Below are 17,263 nucleotides of genomic sequence, written 5' to 3'. Positions count from 1 at the left end.
AGCATACCACTGTACTGCAAGACTTCTGACGTGTCCTTAAGCTTACTTGTTGCCACGCAGGCTGAACAGTTGTTCTTTGTCCAATAGAGGTGTTAAGAAAGACAGAAAACATGATCTAGAATGCATGCCTTTATGAGCTCTTAATATTAAAGGACAAAAAACATTGTAAGAATTAGGATTCAGATGTATTACATTGAGAAACCGGCCAAAGTCACAAATGCTGAGAGGATAATTGGGTACATAATTTCTAGAAAACATGCTTCACCACCACTATCAGAAGTCATTCAGATGCATGCCTGCTTTACAGAAGTTCCTTTGATACCAGAGGGCTTAAGCCTCATCCTCCTCTCCTTCCTCTTCAAACTCGCCCTGCTCATCAGCAGTGGCATCCTGGTATTGCTGGTATTCGGAGACCAGGTCGTTCATGTTGCTCTCGGCCTCCGTGAACTCCATTTCATCCATGCCCTCGCCGGTGTACCAGTGCAAGAAAGCCTTGCGCCGGAACATGGCCGTGAACTGCTCCGAGATCCTCTTGAAGAGCTCCTGGATGGCCGTGCTGTTGCCGATGAAGGTGGCGGACATCTTGAGGCCGCGCGGGGGGATGTCGCAGACGGCCGTCTTCACGTTGTTGGGGATCCACTCCACAAAGTAGCTGCTGTTCTTGTTCTGCACGTTGAGCATCTGCTCGTCCACCTCCTTCATGGACATGCGGCCCCGGAAGATGGCGGCCACCGTCAGGTAGCGGCCGTGGCGGGGGTCGCAGGCGGCCATCATGTTCTTGGAGTCGAACATCTGCTGCGTCAGCTCGGGCACCGTCAGGGCGCGGTACTGCTGGCTGCCGCGGCTGGTCAGCGGGGCGAAGCCCGGCATGAAGAAGTGCAGCCGCGGGAAAGGCACCATGTTGACCGCCAGCTTGCGCAGGTCGGCGTTCAGCTGGCCGGGGAAGCGAAGGCAGGTGGTCACGCCGCTCATGGTGGCCGACACCAGGTGGTTGAGGTCCCCGTACGTGGGAGTGGTCAGCTTCAGGGTGCGGAAGCAAATGTCATACAGGGCCTCGTTGTCAATGCAGTAGGTCTCGTCCGTGTTCTCCACCAGCTGGTGCACAGAGAGGGTGGCATTGTAGGGCTCCACCACCGTGTCCGACACCTTGGGCGAGGGCATGACGCTGAAGGTGTTCATGATGCGGTCGGGGTACTCCTCCCGGATCTTGCTGATCAGGAGGGTGCCCATGCCGGAGCCCGTGCCTCCGCCCAGCGAGTGGGTCAGCTGGAAGCCCTGGAGGCAGTCACAGCTCTCCGACTCCTTCCTCACCACATCCAGCACAGAGTCCACCAGCTCAGCGCCTTCCGTGTAGTGCCCCTTGGCCCAGTTGTTGCCAGCCCCGCTCTGACCTAAGGGCAGACCAGAAGCCAGGTGCCACATTAGCGCCCCAGGCACGAACAGAGAGGATGCCACTGCCCCTTCCCTAGGGGCTCCTCCCCTCACTTCCATCCCCACTCTGCTGTGGGGATTCAGGTTCCCCAAGGTCGCTCGCATGCTCGCTCCAAGTCTTTCCTGTGTGTGGAGTTCCCGCTCTGGAGCTCCTCCATCCCGCAGTCACTCACCAAAGACAAAGTTGTCGGGACGGAAGATCTGTCCAAAGGGGCCGGAGCGCACGGAGTCCATGGTGCCGGGTTCCAGGTCCACGAGGATGGCACGGGGGACATACTTGTTACCTGTGGGAGGAACCAGCACCGGTGTTACAGCCTTGCAGTCGGCAGCCAGCGTCACAGGAGCCCTGCTGTGCTCCCATCCACCTCCCTGCATTTCTCTGGAGAGGCACTGTCACAATCAAGACTACCATGTTATCAGAGCCTTTCTGAGAACAAAGGTCTCTTAGAGGAGTCACTGGCAGATGACAGCTCTTGTTCAGGGATTTTTCCAGCCTCCTTGAACTGAGCCTGCCTCATTTATTTAAGGACATCTGAGGAAGCAGACACTTACCGGCAGCTTCATTGTAGTAGACATTGATCCTTTCCAGCTGCAGCTCACTGTCCCCATGGTAGCTGCCCGTGGGATCAATGCCATGCTCATCGCTGATGACCTCCCAGAACTAGAGGAAATTTTTGAAAAACGGCAATTAGCCAGTTCCAGTGGAAACAGCTGGCCAGTGCCAATCACACACCCCCAGCGCAGCCCATGCATTCCACGGCCCTGACCACTCCCTTGCATGGCAGAGCAGCTGCTGGGTGGGAAGGTGAGTCAGTGCACAAGGGCTTCGCTGACCACAGCAGCTGAACTAGCAGGGGGCAGACGAGCAGCCAGAGCACTGAAGTGCAAGTTAATTCCTTTGTAGCTTGTATCCAAAGGGTGACCACCTCTGGCTATGTCAATTTGGTGTCCTCCCATTGTCTAGCACTGGCTTAAGACCCTTTAGTCACTACAAGATGGCAACACCTGCACACGTTCGGTGGTGACGGGTAATCCGTGGCACTAAAGCACCTCCCGTTCCCTCCGCCCTCGGGAGCCGGCGCCGTGGCCACAGAGGGGCGAGGCAGCGGGAGATGGCCGCGGCTGCCTGCAGGAAGGCTGGGCACGCCGGACGGGAGCGCGGGCATATCCCTGCCCCGCGGCAGCACAGACCGGCAGGGCCGAGGGGCACAGGAGCAGGAGCCACGGCGCCTCAGCAAACCCCGGGTCGCTTTTCATTTCGGGACGGAGCTGCGTGCCACCCGCAGGAGCGCCCCGCTGCCCGCGCCCGTCCGTACCTTGGCGCCGATCTGGTTGCCGCACTGCCCGGCCTGGATGTGCACGATCTCACGCATGGTGCCGGTGTCCGAAGCCGCCGCTGCTGCTGCTGCTGCTGCTGCTGCTGCCGCCTCCTTCGCCGTCCGCACTCGCAGCTGCTGCCGCTGCCGCCTCCTTCGCCGTCCGCACTCGCAGCTGCTGCCGCTGCCGCCTCCTTCGCCGTCCGCACTCGCAGCTGCGGCGGCCGCGCCCCTCGCTGTCCCTTAAATCGGGCGCCGCGCCCCGCCCCCGGTGACGTGCGGCGGGAACGGCGTGGGGCGGGCCCGGCCCGGGCATTGTCTCCCGCGCCCCGGGCTGGTCCGGTCTGGGGGCGGTAGGCTACGGGCCCCTCCACGGGCTGAATGCTGCTGGCTTGGGGCGCCGGGGGAACCTCGCCTTCAGCCGTCGGGGAATAGGCAGGAATCGGACACGACATGGCTCATCTTGAGGTGAAAAAGAAAACAAAACCGCCTAACTCTTCTTTGCACACCTGTTGGAACTCCTCCTCTCGCTTCCTTCGCCTCTACTGCGCCACAGCAACAAAGCACATGCTGCTCAGTTTCATTAGCACCCTCAAGCCTGTATTTCTAGCTTAGGCCTGCTTGATCATGTTTCAGTATGTTTGAAGCACAAGCATAATTTTTCTATAGCTCGGGCACCTGAAACAAGCAGAGATTGGGTAGTGATGTTAAAGCCCACAGCTACTTTCAAGCACGAAACTGTTTTAGGTAGTCCTGCTCAATCTGTATATGTGGGGCTCTAATTTCAGGAGCACAGAGGGTTGGCATGAGATTTTATGCTGCTGCTAAAGAATGTTTTCTTCTGGGAGTTATCCAGCAGTGATAGCAGTTTAACATCCACAGGAATGGGATATCTTTCTTTTCTATAAGTGAAGTTATGTTGTGTGTTACCAGACACCTGCCACAGATCTCATTTTGGAAAACTTTGAATCCTGCTTGTGGTATCTCTGCTTGATCTCTCATAGGAAAAAAAAAAACGAGATAAGCACATGGTGGATGTCCAAGGGAGGAGAGACAGTTCAAGGATGGCAAAGAGAATATAATCGAACCAGCTGCAATACACACCTGTATCTGCACTGCTACCAAGGAGAATATCTGAAACAAATTTCAGCAGGGTCTATAATGGATTGGGCAGAAACTGTTGAACTTGATTATAAAACATTACTTGATTCACAGCTCTAAGTTTTTTTGAGAAATGAAAGTAGCTTTGCCACCCAGCTGGTCAGCCTTGAGGACAGCTTTACACTTGCACCAGGGAAGGGAGATGACAGCCACCATGAAGCCAGGAATAGGCTGGTAAAGAGGATGCAAAATTATGTACCTTGTGTTCAGCATAATAGAACTGGAGAGAGTTCACCTTAAGCACAACATTGTAGTGCCAAGGGGACAGCATGATAATGCAAGCTCTCAAACTTTTGCCAAGTATCAACAGGCTCAGCATAGTTAACACTGTTTATTTTGTGAAGTCTTTTGAACTGTCTCCTGTAACATCCCTGTAGGCCAGTTGATGAGGTATGGCCTAGATAAATGGACAGTGAGATGGAGTGACAACTGGCTGAACTGCCAAGCTGAATGGCTTGACATCAACAACACGAAATTCAGAAGCCAGCCACTGGTGCTGTACTCCACTGACTGATCCTTGGCCAACACCATTTAACTTCTTCGTTAGTGAGTTAAATGGCAAGAGAGTACACCCTCAGCAAGTCTGCCGATGATACAAAACTGGGAGGAGGGACTGGTACACCGGGGGGTTGTGCTGCCAATCCAGAGTGACCTCAGTAGGCTGGAGAAATGGGCTGACAGGATCCTCATGCAATTTAACAAAGGGAAGTGTGAAGTCTTGTACCTGGAAAGGAACAACCCCTTAAACCAGTTGGCTGGGGACCACCCGCATGGAAAGGAGCTTGGCCAAAAAGGACCCTGCATCCTGGTGGACACCAAGTTGAACATGAGTCAGCAGCATGCCCTAACAGCAAGGGTGTCCAGCAACATCCTTGTTTAAGGAAGATTGTTACCAGCAGGTCAGGGAAGGGGATAAGCTGTGGTGAGACGCGTCTGGAGTTTTACATCCAGTTCTGGGCTCCCCAGTATGAGAGAGAGATGGACATTTTGGAGTGAGTCCAATGAAAGGCCATGAAGGCGGTTAAGGAAGTGAAGCATCTGTCATACAAGGAGTGGCTGACAGCTGGGACCGATTTTCCTGGAGAAGGCTCAGGGGATTCTTATCAGTGTGTATAAATACTTGATGGGAAGCTGTAAAGAAGATGGAGCCAGAGGTGCGCAGTGACAGGAGGAGAAGCGATGGACACAGACTGAAACACAGAAATCTAAACATAAGAAAAGAAACCACTTTGCTCTGGTACAGGTTGCCCAGAGAGATTGTGGAGTGTCCAGTCTCGGAAACAGTCAAAACGCTAGGGGAGACAACCCTGAGTAACCTGTTCTAGCTGACCTTCTCGGGCAAAGTAATGGACTAGACTAATGATTCCAGAGGTTCTGTCCAACCTCAGCAGTTCTGTGGTTGTATGAAAGGGAAAGAAAGGAGTGGGAGGCTGTGTGTGATCAGCAACACCAGAGTGACAGTTTATTCATCTCAGTTTCACAGTACACTATAACATTATATTGCAATTACAACACTTTCAAAACAGGAAGATTTTTTTCAAAGGTGAGGTAACAATTGATGTGGGAAATCATTACCACTATCAAAAATAAAGTCAAAATGATCAGAATTGTTTACATAATGCTCAGGTTAGCTATGCTTAACACAATATAAATCAATGCATGTCATCAGTTTCGCTCTTTTTTTTTTTTTTTTCATTTACAGCAGAAAATACTAGTGGCTAAATAAGTACCATGTCTTTGCCTGGAATTTGGCTGCTGTGACCTTGGAAAAGTACTTTGGCTGTATTTTCAAAAGTGGCTCTCAGTGTGCTCCAGTGAATTGACTTTCTTATCAACTGTAGCTCTTTTTCTTCCTCAGTGCAGAAACCTCAGCTGCTGTGAAATGTCATGAGCACAGATTGGCTTAAGCTTTGCGACACTGGGAATTAAGTGTGGTGCTATTCCATGTGGCTTTTGCAATCACAAACTATCCAGGACTGTGCTGGCACTGAGATCTTTTCACCAAATTCTTTAGAAGTTTGTGTTCTTTATATCCCAGCTGTCATCAGTATTTTCCTTTGACATATTTCAGCAGCACTTAATCACAGGCGGCCGTTGTTACTATTCATAAAACTTGTACATATACATTTGTACTTGCTATAGGCATAACCCACCTTTTTGGGCAGCAGCAGGCAGTTACATCTTCTCACTACTGGTGGAACTGCAACACAACTGCTTCTCTGGCATCTCTGAGGGATCCACACAGACACTGAAGAGCTTTTCAGGTGCCAAAGTATTCCTGACAAGCCACAAAGGCCCAGCTTGAAGCATTATGATTCTTCTCTTGAGGACACCTGGACACTCCCTGACATGTCTTCTTCCCACGGGCACACAGTGACCTCCTTTATAGTTATTCCACTAAGGATTCTGAGCTTTTATTAGGAAACTAATTCTTAGATACTATAGTACTGGTCTCTGTAGATTCCCACTGTTTTTTTCAGGGTGGGGATGCAGCTCCAGGTTTCATTCGGAGTCCCTAAAGGGAAGTACATACTTATGTGTACAAGTTCCTTCAGCAATGTTGAACATCCATGAACACACAGTGAACCAAACTAAATGTCAACTACTTCAATATCAATTCAGAATCTTTCATTATGGCAAACACTTCTACAAATCGTAGCCATCAAAGATACTTAAATAGATATGGGAGCTCCCTGTTGTTTTGGGTTTTTTTAATATAGCTCTATAAATTCTAAGTTGTCAGAATCACAGAGGAAAGCCAAAATGCTCCCATTCATACAAAGGCAGGGCACGTGCCCAGGAACACCCATGGGCCCTTCGGCAGCCGAAACTCTGCCACAGCCTCCTCCCTGCCTGCATCAAACCCTGCCTACCCAGTTTCCAAGGCAACAGTGGAGCCTGGCGATGGATGTAAAAGGGAGGCAACAGGGATCCCACAACATTTTCATGTCTGTCCCTGATTTCCCATTGTTTGAGAAAGAATCACAAGTGTACAAGTATGAAAGCTTCTCAAGTACACAAAATGTCTGCCCATGGCTTTATTCTCACTCATTTGTGATGGATGATGTCATGTGTTGTTCATGGCTTTTTGAGCCTTTCTGTTGGTACTCAAATGAGCAGGCTCTGTTCACTACCTTATTGTTTGCCTTCTACCTGGTAACTATGACATTCCCACCTGATGAGGACTGTCTGAGGTCACCTTTGGAACCTGATGCTTAATCATTTGCAATGTGCATTAAGATAGAAGAATATCCTGCCTGCAAAAGGATGGAATAATTGTGAAAGTGATTTTAATCTTAGTAATAAAATACCTAAAAGGGAAATCTATTTTATTTCAATATTACAGCTCACTGCAGGCACTAGAAGCAATTAAGTACAACAATGCTGAGTATGTTTTTATGAATGAGCAAAAGCAGTTTCATTGTAGAGCCCTCTGAACTTGTGTTTATTATACCTGAGTCTGCGTGTTTGGCCAAGAACAAAAGAGGAGAGAGGATGAATGCATGAGAAAAAAATCACATTACAGAGCAATTTGGGACACTCTCAATTCTAAAATAACCCATGCACCTTTAGAGCAGAAAACTGTTTCTCCATGAAACTAATATTTCTTCCACACCATATGGTTCCTCTTGTGAATTTAGATTATAACCTCTGAGAGTCAGGCGTTTCTGTGAATGTGCTTGTACAGGACACAGTAAACAGAACCCCACTTGTCTGCCTTCCAAAGGTACCATAATAAACACGATCATATGTCACAAAATGATTCCAAAAAGGGAAAAATGTAGTCATCATCATCATGCAGCAATTTACTGAGAAGAAAGGCAAAACAATGCAGCCTCTCATTATTTCCTCTTGGCACACCAGATGTGATGGGGTAGCAGCCAGATGGCTCCTGCCCCCATCCAGGCTGCAACTACCTTTTTAGATTGCTCAGCAGATGAAACACATCGGATATCCCTACAAACTGGGTCCTCCAGTCAAAAGAAGACTAAGATTCCAGCATCAATATAAATGAAATGCCAATATAATGTTTTCCAGGGCAGTTCATTTCCTGCCCGTCACCGAGAACAAGGTACAGATAGAGACTTTGATCTGATAGTTACTGTTTCTTTTGTTCCTTAGCCTGCTTGCTTTCTTGCAATCCGATAGTTACTTGTAACTCAAACTGACACTGGGCAAACTCTGAACCAGATCTTGTGAGGTCTGCTAAGACATGCAGTAGTTCGTGGTGGGATTCAGTGTACATTGTTTAAAATTGCCCAGGTTCTCTGCAGGAGAGTTCAGGGTGGTATTGCACTAGGTGGCTGAATCAACCAAATACCTTATTTTGCTCTCTCCTGCTTCCAGCTGCCCACGTTTCCCCCCCTTCTTTGCACAAGTTCTCCCTCTGGCACACCACCTAGTTTAAGAAAAACCTTCTTCCACTCCCTCAGTTTTCTGACCTTAACTGTGGAGTTGAGGGAGAGGAAAAGACTGGTGAAAGGGTCAGACATGCCCTGGAGCTGGCAGAGGAAAAATGACACAGAGGTAACACTTGAAGTGGGGCAGGGGAATAGGACCATCGTTTTTAGCAGCTGGAGGATACTGAATCAGCCCTGCCTACGGAAGTGGCAGTTTTCTCAATGCCAACAAAAATCTCTAATCCCTGCCTGCTAGGGTGGAGCTGGAAATTTCTTAGCTGAAATTTAAAAAAAACCCAGCCACACAATTAATTTATTAATTATAAGACCAGCATTATGCTGGATGCAGAGAAGCATGATGTAAGAAGTCAGTGCTTGAATTTCATTAAATGTTTGTAAAGCTTGTTGTGAGACCATTTGAATTCTGCTTGAAACCTGTGTTTAATTATTCACCAAGGAGGCAGGCAGTATCTTTCTATTACATTTATGGAAAGTGTGGAAACATTTTTCACTGCAAAACAACACAGAACCTTTTACTGAATAAGCTACACAACCTCTGCCAGGGTAGCCACTTCATTCTCTGGAGCAAGTGTGTTTTTTTCACATTCTGCTTAAACTGGACTATTATGAACTTTTTTTTTTTCCCCCCTGCAATGACAGAGGCATTCGTACCAAAAAGGGGAAAAAAAACAACCTATGCCTTAAGCTTTCCAAGGAAGCCAAGTGAGAAAAATAACCTGATTATAAAGGATGACATATGGGTAAATTGAGACCAGTAGGAAAATCTCTACACTACAAGAACCAAATGATAATAAACAAGAATTTAACAGAGTTAACTTGATTTCTTCCCTTACAAGTGGAATTCTGCCCATAAGGGAAAAATGACTTTGAGTGGGGAGGAGGGAATGACCTACTCTTAAATTATTTCTTTTTTACCTAGATACTGTAAATAGATAGCTTTCTTATACGCATGCTTCAAAGAGACACAATTTTTCTTTCTGGCAAATTCACAAATAAAATACTTAAAATAGGACTGAAGCTAGAAGCAGGGGAACAGTTCACGTCTTGTTAAACTGCTCAGGGAGAGGAGTTGTCACCTGCACCGTGTCCTTTGCTGGCAGAATGTCTGGGGATGGGCAGGCTTTCACAGCTTCCCTCACACCCTCCCTTTGCCTTGGTTTCCAATGCTCAGAGGGCTCCAGCTGGACAAGTGTCCAGGAGACTCAGGGCCAAGAAATGTCTTTTTCCAAAATGCATCATGTCCTGAGGCACTTTCCTGTGACCAAATGCTTCCATTTTGAATTTTCTTGTAGGCAAGCTAAAGATAAGACCCATTTAAATGGGGGCATCTGAGAACAAACAGACTGCTCTTTCCCATTTTAATAAACAACAAACAGACCAGGACAGGTGATTGCTGAAGTATCAAAAGGTGGGTGCTTAGCATGAATGGATTTTAGATTGGAAAGTGAAAAATTCTCAAAAATATTTTTTTTTTAGTCACACACAAAATCAGCTCATTCTTCTCTTTAGAAATTTATTTTGAGCGGAAGGGGTTGGATGGGGGCAAAAATAACCTTACTTAGATTACCCCAGGCACATATAAAGCATCAAAAGTGTCACAAGCTTTGTTCTGTGGAAATGCAGAAGCACCTGAAAAACCAAATGGGAAGATTGAGAAGGGGATTATTTCTAAACAAAAAACAGTGCCTTCCCTACAATGAACAGGTTCAGGGGAATGGTGTTACCTGTAACTCCTGTGGAGGCTACCATTTCTGAACAGCCCCTAAAAGTATTTGTTCATTATACTTTAATGTGGAGAGGAAAAGTAGAATAACATCCTTTGGGAGAAAAGTTGTATAGCAAATAATAGGGGGTAGTCACATGATTTCTTCGGAGAAGATTTTATCTCCTCATAGCTATAGCAAACAAAAATATTAGGCTTCATTAAACAGAAAGTAGTAATTAAAGCACCTCCCACCGTAAGGCAGAATCTAATATAGATTAACAACTCTTCTTAAAAAACAAAAACAAAAAAAAGAAAGTAGTAGTAAAATAATGAGGTGGGGGGGGGGGGGGGGTTGGGTTCTTTTGGGTGGGAGGGAGGGGGGTGTTTGGAAAGTGATTTCAGTGGAACAACCATGAAACTTGCCCTACCAAAATCCATTACTGGGTTTTATCCTGATCTTACACAGAACTTGGTTATGGGGATTACAGGGAAGACAAAGGACAAAGGAAACAAGAAGAGAACTCACTCTAATGCAGGGAGTATTGTTAGAGGCCCCAACTTTTTCTAGTGGGGCAAGAAAACTTGTCCCTCTTGCACCCCTTTGCCAGAGTTGCTCCAGGCACCAGAGCTGTGCTTTGCAGTAGTGCATTGCAGCACCTTCCCATAAGGACTGTCAGTCCATCACAGTTTCTTTAAGCACACAGTACTTGCACATGTACTTGCACTAGCACCACACTGTTTTGAGCTATGTAGCACATGGTATCATCATCCATGAGCAGATTTCCCTGCACAGATTAGGGGTTTGCCCTATTTTTGCAGGCAATTCGCTGGAGAGGAGACCCAAACATCTGGATTATCTTCTTTCTTCAGGTTATAAATCCTACTGCTACTTTGGTTTACTCTGATCTTCACCTCATACCTTCTGGAAGGATACACCTGCCAACAGGATGGGCCTCAGGTTTGGTTCTTAGACTATCATGTCATCAGGACCATTGCATGCTTAATGCAACCCAATTTCTGATTTATATAGGCACTTCATGTATCTTGGGAAAAGGAGAATCATTATTGCTCCCACCTGAAAGACTGGAAAACATCTGTTGGAAAACAGATGCAAACCTACAATCCCTTTAAGAGTTTTGAGATATCAGACTACATACTGGATTATATTTCCACAACACTGTTGCTACAATGGTTTGGATTGAGGTTCAAGAAATAAACAGGGAAGAGAAATGAGGAGAGAAGGCATCCCAACGCTACCATGACTCATGCCATTTCTATTTAAATTAAACCTACATGGCACCTAGTTGTTTTTACAACCTTATGTATCTTTACCCTCTTGCACTTAACAGCAGTCAAGCACTGATTGCCTTGGTCAAGACATTCTACTAAGATGCTTAAAAATTCCACACACTTAACAAAGGGAATTTTTTAAAAAATAAATAAAGAGATTGTTCCCTTCCCCAACACCATCAGCTCTAATTGTCAACAGAGGAGAATGCTTCCCTTCAGGCCACAACTGATCTATTGAAATGAAAATATATTGCTTTTTATTATTAACATATCTCAACACAAATCAGTCATTATAAATGCCTTAATCTGCACACCACTAAATTTGTATTATCTATCCCCATTTCTTCCAAACAGGATGCCTCATGCAAGACCTTTAGCTCTAAATGTATTGTTCATCACATGGACAAACAAATCTACACCCAGGAGAGGTTAAGGCAGTCAGATAACCTAATCTGAAATCCTTCCAGTGGTTCTGCTTTCTTTGTGAAACAGAAAAATTGCAACCACAAAGACCTGTGAAGACACTTCTGTTGTTTGGCATATAGCAGTCAGCTCCAGGTTTTATAGTGAAAGGTCTCCTGGGCAATAAATACAACTAAAGATCAAAGATACAAAGGGAAAAAAAAAAGGTGCTGCAGTCCCAGGATGAGACTCATCCTCCCTTATATTCAACTTACTGTTCCTACCAAGCTTTGAACCTTCCCTTCAAGTCGTTCGGTATCCCATTTTTCTATATTTCTCAACTCCAACTGAAATGATAGTTTGATTTTTTTTTTCGTTATTATGACTGGCAAATAAGACATGTAGGATTTATGAAAGGACATGTTTCTGTCTAGAGTATTTCTATGGGTTTTCTTCCTCTAGAACAACAACAAAAAAACCAGACTACAAACAACAGCAAGCCATGTAGGATGGTGTCCTGCTTTCTAGTAAGGGAGCTGTAGCGAAATGTGTCACTTGGGTAGCTATATTTAAGGATTAGCTAGAGACAGAGTGTAATTACACTGAGAATTAGATGCTAGACATGTTGAATACTACTGAAACCTGCTACAGTGTCACAGCTGAAAGGAAGATCTTTACTATCAAAGACCAAGGTCTCCTCTTTTAGTGAAACTGTTTAGATTCGTTCGCTGACTCAAAGCTGTATGATCAACTATTTCAAGTGCAACCCAGCTAAGTAATTTCAAGGGAAGGTTACTTCGGCAACCAGATACAGTGTTATTTCCTCAAAGGGCCTGAGGCAGCGTGTATTAACTGAGTTACTAAAACAACCTCAATTTGTCTAATGTTTAATCCCAGAACTGCTCAAGTGTTAAGAAATACAAGTACTGTTGTGGATATATACAGCTCTATTTGTTTACTGACAGTCCAGGCAGTTTAAGTGCTTCTCACTCCTCTGTACACCAGAAACCAAATCTATAGATGACAGGAAAAGCTTTAGCAAGTGCCTGTTGTCCCACACACACCAGCAGAGCAGGCCCATCAGCAAAGGAACAGGGCACACTCAGAGCAGTGTCCACAGGCAGCGGACTCAAAACAGGCAAGATATTAGTTATGCACAGCAGCTCCCTTTTAATTCTTTATTCCAGTAATGCCTTGCAAGCATTTCAGTAAAGGATCACAATAGAGGCTGCACACATGTGAATACCAGCTCTTTGAGAGCAGTAAGGACTGCAGTAATTGTAGCATTGGGAGCGGTTCTCCTAGCAACACTTTTTTTAGTGCAGGACCATTCCCCTAAGTGGTGTTCGGATGCACTAAGGATACATATTGGATAGCTGCTAAACTCCACGAGGGATTTCACTCTTGCTTTGTAAGAGTAACAGGGTCTACGAAACTTTGCTAACTGCTGTTAACAATACTGTAGATTCATTCAGCGTTCTTGCACCCTATAAGAACACAAACATAAATCGCCCCCTCCCTCATTGTAAAGAAACCACACTTACCTTTGCAAAGATGCACAGCAGGGTGCAGCTGCACTGCTCTCCCCTGCCCGGGTAGAGGTTCATCTGCTGCGGGGACCAGGAGCAAACAACTGCCCTGTAAACACGTAACTTGGAGACAGCTACTGTCAGGGTATCTATAGGTGCCTAAGATTGTATGTGATGCTCTGGACACCCTTCTGAGCCAAGAAATCTGCCCATCACCTCATATCTCCAAAGGGGAATTGATTACCCTGTAGAATCAATCCCTTTACAGTTAAGGGCAGGTTAGTGGCTATTTTTGGGAAACGCAAATTTTATTCTTGAAGAGAAAAAGCTCTGGTTTTTACTTGAGCTCCCAAGATGCCTGCTAGTACAGACCTATGCTTCTCTGCATGGAATTTTTGTATTTAGAGAGGAGAGTTGAGGGGAAGATAAGCGAGCTTCAGCATCAAGTTAAATCACAGTCAGCCACCCATAGTACTATAGTCCCTGGAACAAGATAAATAAGCTGCTGAATGGCAGTAGGGAAGCCTGCAGCTATCCTGTCAAATCAGTTTTGACAGTTTGTTATGTGGAATTCAATACCATCTCTCTGACCTCTCTACCATGTATGTCCATAAAGAGGAATTGCACGATTCAAGTGCAACGTCTTGTTTTTATCAGCTAAAGCAGCTTTTGCCCCAACAATTAGCTAAGCTGTTAGACACAGGAGTTTCCATAAATTACCTGGCATCTTTAGCTGAGCTACTACAGTTTCCACATGGTGCTAAATTCACAGCCTGAGAATTCTTGTTTTATTGAGCTTAACCTTTCACTGAAGTTCAGGAATAAATGGAGAAGTGAAGTTACAGAAAACTACACAATAATTACTTGCTTAATCTAGAGAGAAATAAAGTAGAGGAGACAGTTTAGGACACAAAAAGCCTTTATGTTTGAGAAGTTAACCATTTCAACAGAAGACTCTGAAGTATTTTGCAACTACTGTTACATTGGACAGTCAAGGATACAAAACTGCTGACAGAAGCAACAGTGGAGAGCACCAAATTAAAAAATGCATGCTTCAGCACAACTGCACAGATTCCTTCTCTCAATGAATACTTGCCTGCTCAGACTATACTTAATTCCTACCCATCTCAACTTTACGCCTCGTCCTCCTCTCCTTCCTCTTCAAACTCGCCCTGCTCATCAGCAGTGGCATCCTGGTATTGCTGGTATTCGGAGACCAGGTCGTTCATGTTGCTCTCGGCCTCCGTGAACTCCATTTCATCCATGCCCTCGCCGGTGTACCAGTGCAAGAAAGCCTTGCGCCGGAACATGGCCGTGAACTGCTCCGAGATCCTCTTGAAGAGCTCCTGGATGGCCGTGCTGTTGCCGATGAAGGTGGCGGACATCTTGAGGCCGCGCGGGGGGATGTCGCAGACGGCCGTCTTCACGTTGTTGGGGATCCACTCCACAAAGTAGCTGCTGTTCTTGTTCTGCACGTTGAGCATCTGCTCGTCCACCTCCTTCATGGACATGCGGCCCCGGAAGATGGCGGCCACCGTCAGGTAGCGGCCGTGGCGGGGGTCGCAGGCGGCCATCATGTTCTTGGAGTCGAACATCTGCTGCGTCAGCTCGGGCACCGTCAGGGCGCGGTACTGCTGGCTGCCGCGGCTGGTCAGCGGGGCGAAGCCCGGCATGAAGAAGTGCAGCCGCGGGAAAGGCACCATGTTGACCGCCAGCTTGCGCAGGTCGGCGTTCAGCTGGCCGGGGAAGCGAAGGCAGGTGGTCACGCCGCTCATGGTGGCCGACACCAGGTGGTTGAGGTCCCCGTACGTGGGAGTGGTCAGCTTCAGGGTGCGGAAGCAAATGTCATACAGGGCCTCGTTGTCAATGCAGTAGGTCTCGTCCGTGTTCTCCACCAGCTGGTGCACAGAGAGGGTGGCATTGTAGGGCTCCACCACCGTGTCCGACACCTTGGGCGAGGGCATGACGCTGAAGGTGTTCATGATGCGGTCGGGGTACTCCTCCCGGATCTTGCTGATCAGGAGGGTGCCCATGCCGGAGCCCGTGCCTCCGCCCAGCGAGTGGGTCAGCTGGAAGCCCTGGAGGCAGTCACAGCTCTCCGACTCCTTCCTCACCACATCCAGCACAGAGTCCACCAGCTCAGCGCCTTCCGTGTAGTGCCCCTTGGCCCAGTTGTTGCCAGCCCCGCTCTGACCTAAGGGCAGACCAGAAGCCAGGTGCCACATTAGCGCCCCAGGCACGAACAGAGAGGATGCCACTGCCCCTTCCCTAGGGGCTCCTCCCCTCACTTCCATCCCCACTCTGCTGTGGGGATTCAGGTTCCCCAAGGTCACTCGCATGCTCGCTCCAAGTCTTTCCTGTGTGTGGAGTTCCCGCTCTGGAGCTCCTCCATCCCGCAGTCACTCACCAAAGACAAAGTTGTCGGGACGGAAGATCTGTCCAAAGGGGCCGGAGCGCACGGAGTCCATGGTGCCGGGTTCCAGGTCCACGAGGATGGCACGGGGGACATACTTGTTACCTGTGGGAGGAACCAGCACCGGCGTTACAGCCTCGCAGTCGGCAGCCAGCGTCACAGGAGCCCTGCTGTGCTCCCATCCGCTTCCCCATGATTTGCTGCTGAGGACACGGAGTGTGTGGGAATTTGGACAGATCCAGGGACGGGAAAACAAAGCAGCCATTTAAGCTGTGCTGGGGCGTCACCCACTGCGGGGAGGGCTGGGGGACCCCTGCCTGCACATCCTATGCCCCCTCCCCCGGGAAGCTCATTACAGATGGGCGTTACCTGTGGCTTCATTGTAGTAGACATTGATCCTCTCCAGCTGCAGGTCGCTGTCCCCGTGGTAGCTGCCCGTGGGGTCGATGCCGTGCTCATCGCTGATGACCTCCCAGAACTGAGAGGACCGGAGAGCGGTCAGTGCTGCCACGCCCCTCTCTCGCCCCCTGGCCAAGTCCCCGCCACGTGGCGGGCGGGGATTCGCCGCGCGTGGGTGCGGCCCCCCGGCCAGACGGAGCCGCTACCGCGCCCGTCACACCCCCCCCACCGACGGGAGGGGTGTGGCACCGGCTCGGCGCCTCTTCTCCCGCCCTCCCTGGGGGACCCCTGCATCCCACGAGGGGCTGATAGACGGCAGCTGAAGCCCCCGCCGCACCCTCCTTCCCCAAGGCGCGCCGCGCCCACGGAGTAAAAGCCCCACTGCGCTCCCCACTAAGATGCAATAGCCGGGAGTCGTTCCGCGCGGACCCTCCCAGGGGCGGGAGAGCCCGACGGTGCTCCGCAGCGGGAAGCCGGGGTCTCTCCCTCCCGGCAGTGCTCTCCCCGGGACACGCGGAACCCGGCGGAGCGGGCGCCGCCCCACGCGCGGAGTCCTGTGCGGACGAGTGGGGCGCCGCTCCGTACCTTGGCGCCGATCTGGTTGCCGCACTGCCCGGCTTGGATGTGCACGATCTCACGCATGGTGCCGGTGTCCGAAGGTGCCGCGCCGCTGCTCCTGCCGCCTGCTCCGCCCGCTCCCGCACTCGCCGCTGCGGCGGCCGCGCCCCTCGCTGTCCCTTAAATCGGGCGCCGCGCCCCGCCCCCGGTGACGTCATGCGGGCGAGGCGCGCAGCCAATGGGCGCGCGGGGGCGGGGCGCGGCGGCGGCGTTGTGCCCGGCGCGGGGGCGGGGCCGGGCGCGGGGGGCGGGGCCGGGGCGGGGCCGCCGGGAGCGGCCGGGGCGCGCCGCCACCACCGCCCTGGCTCGGCGCTGACGGCGGGGACAAAGGCGCCGAGGGCCGCGATGGAGCGGCCGAGCCGGGCCGCCCACGTGTGAACCGCGGAACCTCCCTGCGGCCGCTGTCCACCCTCTCTGCCCTCCTGCGGCCGCAGCCGCCGCAGCCTTTTGTTCCCCGAGACGCCTAGCCTTCCCTGCCGCAGCGGCGGGCGTTGCCGTCGGGGGGGGAGGGAGGGGGAATCCCGCGGCTGCCCCCGCCTCCCCGCCCGTGTCTCCGTTCACACGGTGCCGGCGGGAGA

General features: G+C 49.5%; 2 protein-coding genes across 3 annotated transcripts; both read right to left on the bottom strand.

The window, feature by feature from the left end:
• Window positions 1–116: 116 nt before the first annotated feature.
• On the bottom strand, window positions 117–2,957 carry LOC125328906 (tubulin beta-1 chain). Of its 2 annotated transcripts, XM_048310146.1 has the most exons (5): window positions 2,930–2,957; window positions 2,748–2,834; window positions 1,984–2,092; window positions 1,605–1,715; window positions 117–1,391 (listed from the first exon to the last, which is right to left on the bottom strand). In XM_048310146.1, the coding sequence occupies exons 2-5, from the start codon at window positions 2,802–2,804 to the stop codon at window positions 331–333; spliced, it is 1,338 nt and encodes a 445-aa protein (XP_048166103.1). In that variant the 5' UTR covers window positions 2,805–2,834; window positions 2,930–2,957; the 3' UTR covers window positions 117–330. The 2 variants fall into 2 exon arrangements, with proteins under 2 accessions (XP_048166103.1, XP_048166094.1); XM_048310137.1 differs by lacking the exon at window positions 2,930–2,957 and having other exon boundaries at window positions 2,748–2,868.
• An 11,199-nt stretch (window positions 2,958–14,156) lies between these two features.
• On the bottom strand, window positions 14,157–16,795 carry LOC125328899 (tubulin beta-2 chain). Its single transcript, XM_048310126.1, has 4 exons — window positions 16,653–16,795; window positions 16,038–16,146; window positions 15,663–15,773; window positions 14,157–15,449 (listed from the first exon to the last, which is right to left on the bottom strand). Exons 1-4 carry the CDS (start codon window positions 16,707–16,709, stop codon window positions 14,389–14,391), a joined length of 1,338 nt encoding a protein of 445 aa, XP_048166083.1. The 5' UTR covers window positions 16,710–16,795; the 3' UTR covers window positions 14,157–14,388.
• Between the last annotated feature and the right edge of the window lie 468 nt (window positions 16,796–17,263).

Source organism: Corvus hawaiiensis, chromosome 1, assembly GCF_020740725.1.
Source record: "Corvus hawaiiensis isolate bCorHaw1 chromosome 1, bCorHaw1.pri.cur, whole genome shotgun sequence".
Taxonomy (NCBI): Eukaryota; Metazoa; Chordata; class Aves; order Passeriformes; family Corvidae; genus Corvus; species Corvus hawaiiensis.
This window is presented reverse-complemented; position numbering and strand designations above follow the sequence as displayed.

What these genes read in the sequence shown, in the direction of transcription:
- LOC125328906 (XM_048310146.1), bottom strand. Translation starts at nt 2,804, where the DNA reads ATGCGTGAGATCGTGCACATCCAGGCCGGGCAGTGCGGCAACCAGATC. An exon ending in GCAACCAGATCGGCGCCAAG is followed by an intron (nt 2,093 to 2,747) that starts GTACGGACGGGC and finishes AATTTCCTCTAG; the next exon opens with TTCTGGGAGGTCATCAGCGA. An exon ending in CTACTACAATGAAGCTGCCG is followed by an intron (nt 1,716 to 1,983) that starts GTAAGTGTCTGC and finishes TTCCTCCCACAG; the next exon opens with GTAACAAGTATGTCCCCCGT.
- LOC125328899 (XM_048310126.1), bottom strand. Translation starts at nt 16,709, where the DNA reads ATGCGTGAGATCGTGCACATCCAAGCCGGGCAGTGCGGCAACCAGATC. An exon ending in GCAACCAGATCGGCGCCAAG is followed by an intron (nt 16,147 to 16,652) that starts GTACGGAGCGGC and finishes CGGTCCTCTCAG; the next exon opens with TTCTGGGAGGTCATCAGCGA. An exon ending in TCCCGACAACTTTGTCTTTG is followed by an intron (nt 15,450 to 15,662) that starts GTGAGTGACTGC and finishes GTCTGCCCTTAG; the next exon opens with GTCAGAGCGGGGCTGGCAAC.